This window comes from Eublepharis macularius, chromosome 9 (assembly GCF_028583425.1).
Source record: "Eublepharis macularius isolate TG4126 chromosome 9, MPM_Emac_v1.0, whole genome shotgun sequence".
Classification (NCBI taxonomy): domain Eukaryota; kingdom Metazoa; phylum Chordata; class Lepidosauria; order Squamata; family Eublepharidae; genus Eublepharis; species Eublepharis macularius.
Genome location: NC_072798.1, coordinates 5,319,032 through 5,331,391, shown reverse-complemented (window position 1 = coordinate 5,331,391; position 12,360 = coordinate 5,319,032). Strand labels below are relative to the sequence as shown.

Genomic DNA, 12,360 nt, shown 5'->3' with positions numbered 1-12,360 from the left:
AAGCTAGGGGCAATAGAAGGAAATTCATCCAAAGAATGTGTTCTGGGTACGCTCCAGCCTGACAAACACACAACCCATTTCCTACCATTTATACTGTAATGTAGAAGCTGTTTGGTAGTGATTGGCTGAGCTGTCCAAAGGTAAAAGTCTGTATCTCACTCCCATTGGCTGAGCTGCTGTGACAACATAGAAGGGTGGTGAGAAGGAAGAGGAGCTTAGGATGGAGAATTCATAGGGTTGGCAATCTCTAGATGGTGTCTGGAGAGCGCCAAGAATTGCAACTAATTTCCAGGTGACAGAAATCAGTTCCTCTTGAGCAAATGGCTGTTTGGAAAATGGACTCCATGGCCTTATTCCCCACTGAGGTCCCTCACCTTACCAAACTCCACCCTCCCCAGACTCCACCCCCAAAATCGATAGGAATTTCTCTGCCTGGAACTGGCAACTCTCAAAATTGCAAGGGGACTGAGAAAATAGCTCTCCCGGTGAAAGTTGAGGGGTTGTGAAGAGAGCTGAAATGGTCCAAGTGTCAAAATAGGCAGACGGATCTCTGGTTGTTTCCATGTAAAGTAGGTTCCTGTGGAAGCACTCTGGGCCCACTTGGCAAAGGGGCAGCTCCCATGCCAGATCTCTCGTTTGCCCTTCTTGATCCTCACTTAATCTGTTGTGGACATTTTAGACCCCTCTAGGCAAAGGCACCATCCAGTGGTAGAATCTCGAAGAACAGTCTTACAGGGAACAGATGGGGGATGAGAAATCCACCTTGCCAGTAATAGAATGATTAAAAATTTAAGAGCCAGGAGAAAATGTCAAGGGTAAACGATTTAGCCAAAATTGCAAAAAGCCTGCCTCCCCCTTCTCCTTGACATCTCTTCTTTCTAAATATTTATTAGTAGGATATGAAGGTCCCAAAGATTTCCATAGGAAATGAAGGAGAAAATGTGTCGAGCAAGGTTATCGTTGCGTATGCCCAGAGGGGCTGCCTCTTCTGCACTGATAATGACAAAAAATCTTCACTGCATCCCTGCTCTGTGTGGCACTTTGGCAGGGCTTGAGTAGGATGTAATCCGAGCTGGAAGTCTGAGAGCCAAGCTACAAGTGACGCCTTACACAGGTTGGACACTTGTCAGCTTCCCTCAAGTTTTGATGGGAAATGTAGGTGTCCTGGTTTTACAGCTTGGCTCTCCATTACAGCTGCAAGACCAGGACGCCTACATTTCCCATCAAAACTTGAGGGAAGCTGACAAGTGTCCAACCTGTGTCAGGCATCGCTTGTAGCTTGACTCTGAGCCCATCGAACTGCTTTTTGGACTCCTCTGGGTTAAAGGTGGCATAGGAGGGGGTCACTACAGCTTGGTGCTACAGTAATACTCTCCTATCCCTGCTGAGCCTTGTCTAGCCTGTTAAGTTCTGCACAAACTGCACTTTCCCGTAGGTAACTCCTTCCCTGCTGCTAGGGCCAGCTCTAGGTTGATAAGGGACTGGGCAAGATGCACACTGCCACGTCCTCCTCTACTCCGCCCACCTCTCTCTCTTTCTCTCTGCCTGCCGCTCTGGGTTTGGTGCTGGCAGGGATAAAAGCAGCCGGACGGAGTCTTTGCTCCCTTCCCTCTTGTGTCTCTTTGGAGAAATTGGAGATTCCCCTACAGGATCTGGGCCCACATTAGGTCCTTTACTAGGATGTGGGCCTCAGGAAGCCCTCGCCACTGCTGACTCGAGGCCCCAACCCTCCTTTCTCTTCCTCTGCTCCCTCAAAGCCTGGTACCATCAGCATCGGAGTCCTAGATAATATATTGAGTGTAATCACACAAAACAGAGGCAGTTAAAGAATCCGGAGGGCAGGATCTCTGGCAAGAAGGGAGTCTCTTTCGATTCTTTTGTTACTCCACAGATCCATGCTCCGGATTTCAACTAGCAAGTGTGTGAATAATCAAGAGGAAAGCAGAGAAGGTGACATATAATCCAAAATCAAAAAGAGTCCAGTAGCACCTTTAAGACTAACCAACTTTATTGTAGCATAAGCTTCCGAGAATCACAGTTCTCTTCGTCAGGTGCAACTTTATTGTAGCATAAGCTTTCGAGAATGCATCTGACGAAGAGAACTGTGATTCTCGAAAGCTTATGCTACAATAAAGTTGGTTAGTCTTAAAGGTGCTACTGGACTCTTTTTGATTTGCTACTACAGACTAACACGGCTAACTCCTCTGCATATATAATCCAAACTAATCTTAAAATAAATTCATTGAATTACAGTAGCTAAACAAAGGCGGCCAAGCCTTCCCAATCTTCCAAATAAAAATCATTTGCACAGAGTTATTCAGTGGCGACGTCTTCGGCACCCTGCTAGCATCCATCTGTGAAAAAGATGAAAAATCAGACTTCCCGCAAATTGTTTTGTCTGGAAACGTTTGTTTCGCGTGTGGATTTGAGGCCATGGAGTCTTGTTAAGACTGGTGTGGTGGATCGAGATGTCCCTGGTTTGAATCTCGCCCCTGTCATGAACTTATTGGGTAGCTGGTTGGTTCAGATATAATGCCAAGCCTTCAGTCCTTCTTCCGCTTGCATGCTTGGAATGAAGAAACAGCTCTCAGTTTAATGCAAACTATATGTGACTGTTACATTCAGACTGGCAAGTTATGTCCTTTGGATGCTTGCATGCTGCATAAACAAGTGCTTGTATCGCTGCTGTTTCTCTGGCACCCGAAGAGGAAGCGCTGCTCAGGGCAGAGTTTTCGTCCTATCTGTTCCCTTCCTATAAGCTTAAATAGTCAGACAAAACTCAGATTTTGGTCCCTTGCTCATCCTACTATATAAAAGAGTAAGCGTGTTCCAGACAACTCACTTCCTACCCTGGTGCGAGGCAGCCTGTCCCTCCAGAGAGCGAGCCACGATGGGAAGCCCAGGCTGGGATCAGGAGGGGAGCAGGTGGCAATGTCCGCCCCCAACTTCACCCAGCTGGGATCAAGAGTGGAGCATGTGGCAATGCCCCCCCCCGCCTTAACCTAGCTGGGATCAGGAATGGAGCAAGTGGCAATGCCCGCCCCCCACGTTCACCGGCTGGGATCATGAGCAGAGCATGAGGCAGTGACCACCCCCCTTCACCCAGCCGGGATCAGGCACAGAGCAGGAGTTAATGCCCTTCCTCCCTTCACCCTATCGAGATCAGGTGTGTAGCAGGTGGCAATGCCCGCTTGACCCTTCACCCGGCCGGGATCAGGCATGGAGCAGGAGGCAATGCTCCCCCCCCAACTTCACCCAGCCAAGATCAGTCATGGAGAAGGAGGCAATTCCCACCTGCCCACCCTCCTCTTTCTAGAGCCCGTTATATTTTTTTCCACAACGGGCTTTGTTGCTAGTTTTAAATATTTTAAAATAATATTTTTAAAAAATTGTTTTTAATTAACATGAATTTTTAAATTGTATTTTTAATATGTTGTTATCCGCCCTGAGCCTGCTTGCGGGGAGGGCGGAATAGAAATCTGAAATAAATTTTTAAAAGATTCAACCAATCAGGGTATAACACCAATTAGCAGCTGCGACCCGAGAAACTTATGAAAGGAAATAAAACATGCCGATACACAAGCCCTGCCAAGGTCACACAGGTGTGGGCAATTTATTTTATTTATTTACTTTAAATTTGTATTCCGCTCTCCCTGCGAGTGGGCTCAGGGCGGATAACAACATATTAAAAATACAATTAAAATACAATTAAAAATTCATGTTCATTAAAAACAACACATTTAAAACAGGATGGTGGACAGCCTTCACAGGGAGGGTTAAGATTTATACACCCCTTTTTTCCAGGCCGGCGGAGGCCCAGCCTCAGCCACATGCCTGGCGGAACAACTCTGTCTTGCAGGCCTGGCAAAAGGATAGTAGGTCCTGCCGGGCCCTGATTTCAGCAGACAGAGCATTCCACCAGGTGGGAGCCAGGACCGAAAAGGCCCTGGCTCTTGTCGAGGCCAATTTGCCTGCTGAAATCTTTCTCAAGCATGTGAGACTAGACAATTCTTAAAGCCAATCTGTCATAACAACATATTTCTCAGGCTCAGCTACCTCATTCTGACACAGGGCCTGGTTCATAATTCTCCAGTCTGCATGATGAGCAGTGGGACCTTTCTGCCATATAACATCCCATGAATTGGGCAGATTGGGTGTCCTAGCCCCCCGCCCTCATGCCAAGGTTTTCAGTGGTCCATTGAGTGTCAGAACCAGCCCTCAAGGCAGAAAAAATAAGGGACGTGCCCGCATGAGTGAATTAATCTCCAGTGTGAGAGAGGTTAGGTAGAGAAGTGACAACTTGTCAAAGGACAATCCTGTTTTAAATTTCTACTTCCGATGCCTTTCCATGCTCTCCGTTATTCGGTAGAAATCCAACCAGATAGAAAAGGCTGTCGGTTTGGAAGAACTCAAAGGTCTGAGGACCCTGGATTTGTCTGACAACCGGATTAGTAGCCTGGAAGGTCTGGAGGAGCACAATCTACTCGAGGAGATCAATTTGGAAGACAACCAGGCAAGATCTTGCGCGGCACACTCCGAGGGTCTTATTAGCTTGCATCCTTAAATTTAGGCAAACTCATGCCGTGAAAGGGATATTTTATCTAATTGGGATTACACCATCTCAGTTAGTGAGGAGAGGTTTGCACTGCTGGGGGTTGAATGTCTGGTGACTGTGAACAGGCTTGGCTGGAGCTTGGGGACCTGTAGCCGGAGCGTGCTAATATTCTTCAGTGGGCGCTCGTTGTTAGGAAATGTTCTCCCAATAATTTGGGGAGGATAGCTGCACCCAGTGGAGGGGGGGGGGAGAATGGAGGGGACATGGGAGAAATTGAAAGGGCAGGTTGTACTTGAGAAGAGACGGGGAGAACACCAGTCAGAGAGGCTGCTGTGAGGGTGTGTGTTTGAATACTGGTGTGTCTTTTGACACCCCCCCCCAGTTCTGCTCATATGTAGAAAAACAGCATGTCAGGGAGCCACAGTGCTATTTTTCCTTATGCAAAGAGTACTTTTTTGTGCGGGGCAGCCTTGAGACATGCAGCACCTGCCCTTGTATGTAATTTTTGTTCCACTCAGACAATCCAAACAGTGTGTCAAGGGAAATGGAAGCTTCTTGTTTGTATAAAATTAGGCAAACAAAGCAAACATGCCGAATTTCCTTGCTGGTCCATAATTATCCTGCAGCTTCTTTTTGGCATGTTCTTCTCCTTCTCCGTATGGTCACTCCTCCAGTTTTGGGGACTTTAGGAGTTGCTCCCATATCGGCAAGCATATCTTCTTCGTTGTGGTCTCTGTGCATCACAATCTTGAGATCGGGGGCATGCCCAGAGTCTGTGATCGGAACCTTCCGGAACTCAAAAGATTCTTGGCTGCAGCTCCACCTACCCAAGCCACGTGACACGGTGGGCGTGCCTAGAGTGGGCGGGGCTGCGCCCCCCACTCAGTTCTGCATCAGCAGTGGCCTGGCCCTGAGAAGCTTTCTTGATCATTTCTTTTAAATAAATGCTGCTTTTCTGTCTCTCATCTAGATCGGTGAACTTGGGGAGCTGGAATACGTCGAAGCCCTGCCTCTCCTCAGAACGCTTAATTTGCTAGGCAATCCGGTGCAGGTGAGCAAGAGTCAAAGATGTGGCAGCATAAAGCGTGTAGGAAGTCGCAACTCTCTCAGAACAGCGGGGCTGACTCTGTTTTGCGAGTGGTGAGGCTGGTACGCACCTTCACCCCAAGGATTAAGCTCAAATTGGCTTTGGCCAAGGAGGCTCTGGTGTCAGTGTGAATCTTTATCTAATGCATAATAGTAACAACAACAACAACTGTGCTTATATAATGCTCTTCTGGATAGATGAGTGTCTCACCCAGAGTGGTGAACAAGTTAGTGTTATTATTATCCCCACAATACAGCTGGGGAGCTGAGAGGAGGGGCTGACCCAAGACCACCTACTAAGCTCAGAGCAGTAGTGGGATTTGAACCAGTAGAGTGCCGATTCGCAGCCGAACCACTTAACCACTATGCTATAGCAGCTCTTTCTTTTAAAAAAGAGCTCTGCGTGGCCCTTAATAATAATATAATAACAACATGCGATTTATATATCGCCCTTCAGGACAACTTAGTGCCCACTCAGAGCGGTTTACAAAGTATGTCATTATTATCCCCACAACAAACACCTTGCCACCCTGGCTCGCCTACTTCTCCATGGAGAAGGCATCTTGGAAAGTAGGGGTCGCATCCATTTCTTTCTGAAATTGTCCCTGGCAGGGAGTAATTCTTTGATCGGCTTCCTTATCCCTTTCCCATAAAGGGAAGTTGTGTCAGAGATTCCAGGTGCGACGAAGTGCTCTCCTCCTGTATCTTCTCATCTCCCCCAAATCTGCTGACTGTTGGGCTAAGGCCCTGTACTGGTTTTGTGCTGCTGGTAGAATTGGTCCTCTTGAGACCCCGGTTAGAGGTTCTAGTTCTGTGCAGCCATTAGAGTGGGCAAGCAAGATGTGATCGCACCTTCCTTGGTCAGTTATTTACCTTATATTTACTTCTTTTATACCCAAAGCAGCTTACTTCATTCTCCTCCATTTAATCCTCACAACAAGCTTAGTCTGAGAGTGTGCGACAGGCCCGAGGTCACCCAGCAAGCTTCCGCGGCTGAGCAGGAAATCACACCGGGGTCTCCTAGATTCTAGTCTGACACGCTAACCCCTGTATCACACTGGCTTTCCTGTACAGTGTGCTTTCTCCTTGAACCCCCAAGTTGCAGAGTCTGTGTGTAAAGTCCTGAGAACAGAAGACTTGTTCCAAGGAATCATGTGTTACCTATCTGGCCTTATTGGCAGGGATTTTTTTCAGGGACGGGGGGGAGATAGTGGCCTGGAGAGAGTTTCCCCCACAGTTGCTGGATATTTCCCATTTGTGCCAAATTGTCTTTAGCAACCCATCCCCAAAATTCCCATTGTCTTGTTCCTTTCCAGCCCTCCTAATTCTTTAGCTGCCCTGACCTGGATGGCCCTGATCTTATCAGATCTCAGAAGTTAAGAAAGGTCAGCCCTGGCTAGTTCTTTAGCCAAGGACCAAAGCAAGCTACCTCCGTGCCACACTTCTTCATATAGGCTCTGAGCTCCCTTGCTGGGACTCCTTATCTTCTCATGCAGCAGGGAGTAAAAGGGGGGGGGGCTTATCTGGGGCCTTTCTGCAGGGCCATCAGAGCATCTGTGCAGGGTGTCACATTGAGGAAAGTGCGTATACATGCTAGAGGCTTGGCTTGTTTCTTGCCATCGGCAACGAGATAGATTTGTTTATTTTATTTTTGTCATTTATAGTCCGCCTTTCTCACTGAGACTCAAGGCGGATAACGCAGCGTGAGATTAGTACATTCAGTACCAAGAACAGTTCCATAAACAATGCCCTAGGGTAAATAGATACAAGTTCACAAAGACAGCACTAGCAGGAATCCAGTACAACATAGTGGCGAAGTCTATGGTTCCTAACTGATTAATGGATCATCTGAGACCCCCTCCGTACAATACAGACCTCCTATCTGAGCAAAAAGCCTTTTTGAATAATTTGGTTTTGCATTGTTTGCGGAAAGCCAGGAGGGTGGGGGCTCTCCTGACCTCCTCAGGCAGGCAGTTCCGCAGGGTAGGGGCCACCACAGAGAAAGCCCAGGTACGGGCTGCTGTTGATTTCACCCATGTGCAGGCTGGCACCTGCAAGAGACCCTGTTCAGATGAACGAAGCTGCCATGGAGGAACAAGTATATTCTTGTATTCTTGTATTAAACTTCCTTACATTTTGAATCCTCAAAGCCTGATCTCTGGAAACCTGCTGCCGGGGCCAGTTAGAAGGAACTGGGAAGGGCTTGTGAGTCCATTCCTTCACAGCTCCCCAGACCCCTTCCAGTGAGAACACACTTGATAGAGAAAAGAAGTCTCGACAATTCTGGAACAGTCCCCGTCGCTTACGCCTTGCCCTGGTTTTCCTCTGTCTTCCCAGCCTGTGTCATAAGAAGGGCTGTTCGGCCAACATCTGCAGCTTGGAATTTAGAAGGAATTGAGAAGGGGGAAATTTTGTTGATTAATCAACCTTTTTGTCCAGACAACACGTAAAGACGGTTTCCCGCTTAACTCCCGAGCATTCGCAGAGTGTAAACAGTCACATAGCAAAACAGAGCATTTTTATACAGATTCCTTGGGGATATCCCCCTACTTTAGCTATTGAGCATTGGGAAAAGTCAGTGCTGGGAACACTCGCACCCTTTCTAAAAATATCCCTAGCAGTTAAGAGAGGAACGGGCTTTCACGTCCCTCCTTTGCAATCTGGTTGCGATTTCTGCAAGATGGACTTGCTTCTTATTCAAAAGGCTCCCGGTCTCTCCTGATTAACGAGCCACAGCGTTCCATTCATCAATGACAAGTAAAATCTCATGTATCAACCTGATAGAGCAGATGTTTATAACTTGTCCCGAACACTGTGGAAGATTAACGGCACCGGCATCTCGGTTTTGACAGTTTTAGGTCTCCTTTGAAATGATTTCCAGGGGTCAGAGGGAGAAATGTTAGAGGCTTCAGTGTCTCCCCGCGTGGTAGTTGGTGCTGGGCCCAGTCTTCTCCTGTGCAAAGAGCAAGTCTTTCATTTCAGCAGAGCTCCCCAGTCCGTCAGGCCCTCTATCAGTTTGTGTGTCTATGAGAACAAAGTTTCCAAGCGCAAGGCGAAGTCCCACTTTGCAATTTTGAAGAGGCAGCTTCATACCATTGTTTTCTAAAAGATCCCTGCCCCAAGGAGTTTACAGCTTGAACTCGGACAGCAGAGGGAGGGGGAGGCACAGGTTATAAAAAGTTCTCAAGTCTATATGGGTCCATTATTTATTTACTTACTTTACTTATAGTCCGCCTTTCTCACTGAGACTCAAGGAGGATTACACAGTGTGGGACAGTACAGTCCATTTCAAAGACATTTCAATAAACAAGTAATAGGGTATATATGGTGGAGAGTGCCCTCAAGTCATAGTTGACTGATGGCAACCCCTGGTGCAGTTTTCATGGCAAGAGACTAACAGAAGTGGTTTGCCATTGCCTGCCTCTGCAACCCTGGTCTCCGTTGGAGGTCTCCCATCCAATTACTAATCAAGGCCGACCCTGCTTAGCTTCTGAGATCTGACAAGAGCAGGCTCACCTGGGCTATCCAGGCCAGGGCAATAGTATATATATGCACATTTGCAAAGATTTAAAACCAGCTGGAATCCAATACAGAGTTCAGCAAATGCTGAAACACAGCATGAGCAATTCTAAGACTGACATATTAAACACAGAAACTACCCAGTAGGATCATAGTTACAGTAACAGTAGTAAATAATAGTAAAGCCACTTTCTATCTCTTTAAGGCATGTCATTATATTACGCCACACTATACATACATGTACCCCTCAATTATATATGTGATTATGGCATCTTGACTGTGGAACTCCCTCCCTGTAGATGTTCATCTGGCATCTGCTCTCTGTATTACTCACTCACTCCATTTATAGTTTGTCTCACTGAGAGCCAAGCTACAAGTGACGCCTGACACAGGTTGGACACTTGTCAGCTTCCCTCAAGTTTTGATGGGAAATGTAGGCATCCTGGTCGTGCAGCCGTAATGGAGAGCCAAGCTGTAAAACCAGGACGCCTACATTTCCCATCAAAACTTGAGGGAAGCTGACAAGTGTCCAACCTGTGTAAGGCGTCACTTCTGGCTTGGCTCTCATACTCAAGGCAGATTACACAGTGTAAATCGATGTAAGAAACAGGATGAGATATCTAATAAGCAATGTAATAGGACTAGGATTACAGAAATCTGAAACAAAGCAAAGTATGAGACATATGTTAAACAATGCAGACAACGGTATTGCATAAGTAGAAAACAATGCAGTCAGGACAGAACAATACATAAAGCAAACAGAAAACACATGCAAAAAATTCACGCCTGAACAATTCTGTTTTATGTAGTTTGCAGAACAACAGAAGCGTGGGAACCTTCCTGACCTATGCAAGCGGGCCCTTTCACAAGGTTGGGCCACCTCAGACAATGTGCACGTACAGGCAGTTGTTGCTCTTGCCCGTTTCCAGAGTGGCACCCACAGAAGGCCCTGAACAGATGAGTGAAGCTGTCATGGTGGAGCGTAGGAGGAGAGGCAGTCCTGCAGTTATGAGCGTGCAAGGCCACGAAGGGCTTTGTATGTTAGCCGGTACCTTGAATTGTACCCAGTAACCGGTGGACAGACAGTGAAGTGGCTGCAGAATGGGTGTGTTGTGGCTGTTCTGCCTAGCTACGGATAGTAAATGATCTGCAGTATTTTGTACCAACAAAAGTCTCCAAGTTGATGTCCGTGGTAAGCCCGTGAAGAGCCATTGCAGTAGTCTAGTCTCTGTGTCACTGTGGTGTGGATCCAGGTGCCAGATCAGCCGATTTGAGTTAGGAGTCTGTCTTCCAAGCTAAATTAAGCTTGAAGAAAGTGGGGTTATTTTTTTTTTGCAGCTGCATTCAACATTTGATTCCCCGAAGCTTTTGATTAATTTTATTTGGCGGTTCCCCACCCCTCCCCATCTTCCTCTCTCTCACAGTCTCTTAGCATCCCAGAAAGACGAGCAGCAAGGTTTATTCCCCCAAGCCACTGAGCCAGAGGAATTGATGCAAATGCTGTAGAAAGAAAGACCCATCACCATAATTCTGTTGTTAGGGGATCTGTTTGGCTTTCTGAGCTGGAAAGCTTTGCTATCTGTTCCATATCTCTTGGTCTCGCCTGACATTCCTCCTCCCCCCCGCCTAAACCCTCATCTCCAAATGTCAGAGAAATGAAAGAAATAAATCACAGGCTTTCATCCATTAATATTCCCATTTGCTTGAAATAAATACAATTAGTAGTGTGCTGTTTTATTCATTTTTTAATTAGTTTGGAAACAAATGTGTATGGGAGACCTGGCCTCCCTCCCTCGTCTGCTACTTCTCAGCTGGGTGGCGGGAGAATAAATGTCAGCAACAGCGCAACATCGCTTCTGGCAAATACCCAGAAGTGACGTCATGTCAGCAACGTGATGTCGACGTGACGCTCTAGGATTTGTAAACTCTAAACCATAGAGTTTACCTGAATCCTAGAGCGTCACGTAGATGTCACACCATTGACATCTCACTGGTTTCCAGTTGTTGGGTAGCAACCATAATCTCTAGTTCAGGGGTCCTCAACCTTTTTTGAACCTGCAGACAAATTTGGAATTCTGACACAGTGTGGTGGGGACAGGCACAAAATGGCTACCAGAAAATGGCTGCCACAGCTTACCTTCAGTCACACAACGAAGACCCTTGCACTGTGGAAGCAGCTTATACCAAAGCAATGTTTTTAAACATCTACACAGCCAAGCAAATCTCCAATGGCCAATCAGAAGGCTTACTGGGCAAAAGCCCCTCCTGGCCCTACCCACTTTCTAAAAACTCTTGGTGAGCACCAGGCAAGGTGTCAGCGGGCACAGTGCTGCCCATGGGCACCACGTGGGGGGACCCCTGCTCTAGTGATTTGTCAGAAAGCATCAGGAGCTAAAGGATGCGACTCTGAGCACACTTATTTTTAAGCAACTCCCACAGGGTAGTGGTAAGACAGAGGAGCACGTGAGCCAACAGTCCCTACCCCTAAAAACAATAGCCCCATCTTCCTTAGCCCTCTCTCCCCTTTCAGTGGGGGCATTGGCACTTGATGCAATAGCATGGCACTGTGCCTGTCTTCAGCCATGCAAGCAGCCAATGGAGAGGGGATGGAATTAAAGACCGTATGCCCTGATCATCTTCAGAATTTCCAGGGGAGAAAGGAGAAGGAGGAGGAGAATATGGGGCTGCTGTCCTTGGAGGCCTCGTCTTGGTCTTTGTTTTGGTCCGATGCCTCTGAAGGTCAGCATGTTGAAGGAAGAGCTAGCCTAACAGTAAGTGTTGGCCTGTGTTGTGGAGACCCCCAAGTTCCAATCCGTGCCCTGCCATGATGCTATCTGGGTGAACTTAGAACTTTCAGTCTAACCTACTTCACGGGGTTGTCCTGAGAATAAAGGGCAGCATAAAGATGTGAACTAGAAAAGAGTCCAGTAGCACCTTTAAGACTAACCAACTTTACTGTAGCATAAGCTTTTGAGAACCATACTTCCTGCATTTGACGAAGAGAATTGTGATTCTTGAAAGCTTATGCTACAGTAAAGTTGGTTAGTCTTAAAGGTGCTGCTGGACTCTTTTCTGTTTTGCTACTACAGACTAACATGGCTAACTTCTCTGAACGCTGGTGATGCATCTGACAAAGAGACCTGTGGTTCTCGAAAGCTTATGCGACAAATAGACTTCCGGTTTGGGGACTTCCGGTTTGG

General features: G+C 47.0%; 1 protein-coding gene across 1 annotated transcript in view; it reads left to right on the top strand.

The window, feature by feature from the left end:
• LRGUK (leucine rich repeats and guanylate kinase domain containing) overlaps positions 1-12,360 on the top strand; it is a 99,850-nt gene that overhangs the window by 25,277 nt on the left and 62,213 nt on the right. Inside the window, exons 7-8 of the mRNA XM_054988580.1 lie at positions 4,370-4,513; positions 5,526-5,606. Coding sequence (XP_054844555.1) covers positions 4,370-4,513; positions 5,526-5,606 — 225 coding nt within the window. The remainder of the gene's footprint in view (positions 1-4,369; positions 4,514-5,525; positions 5,607-12,360) is intronic.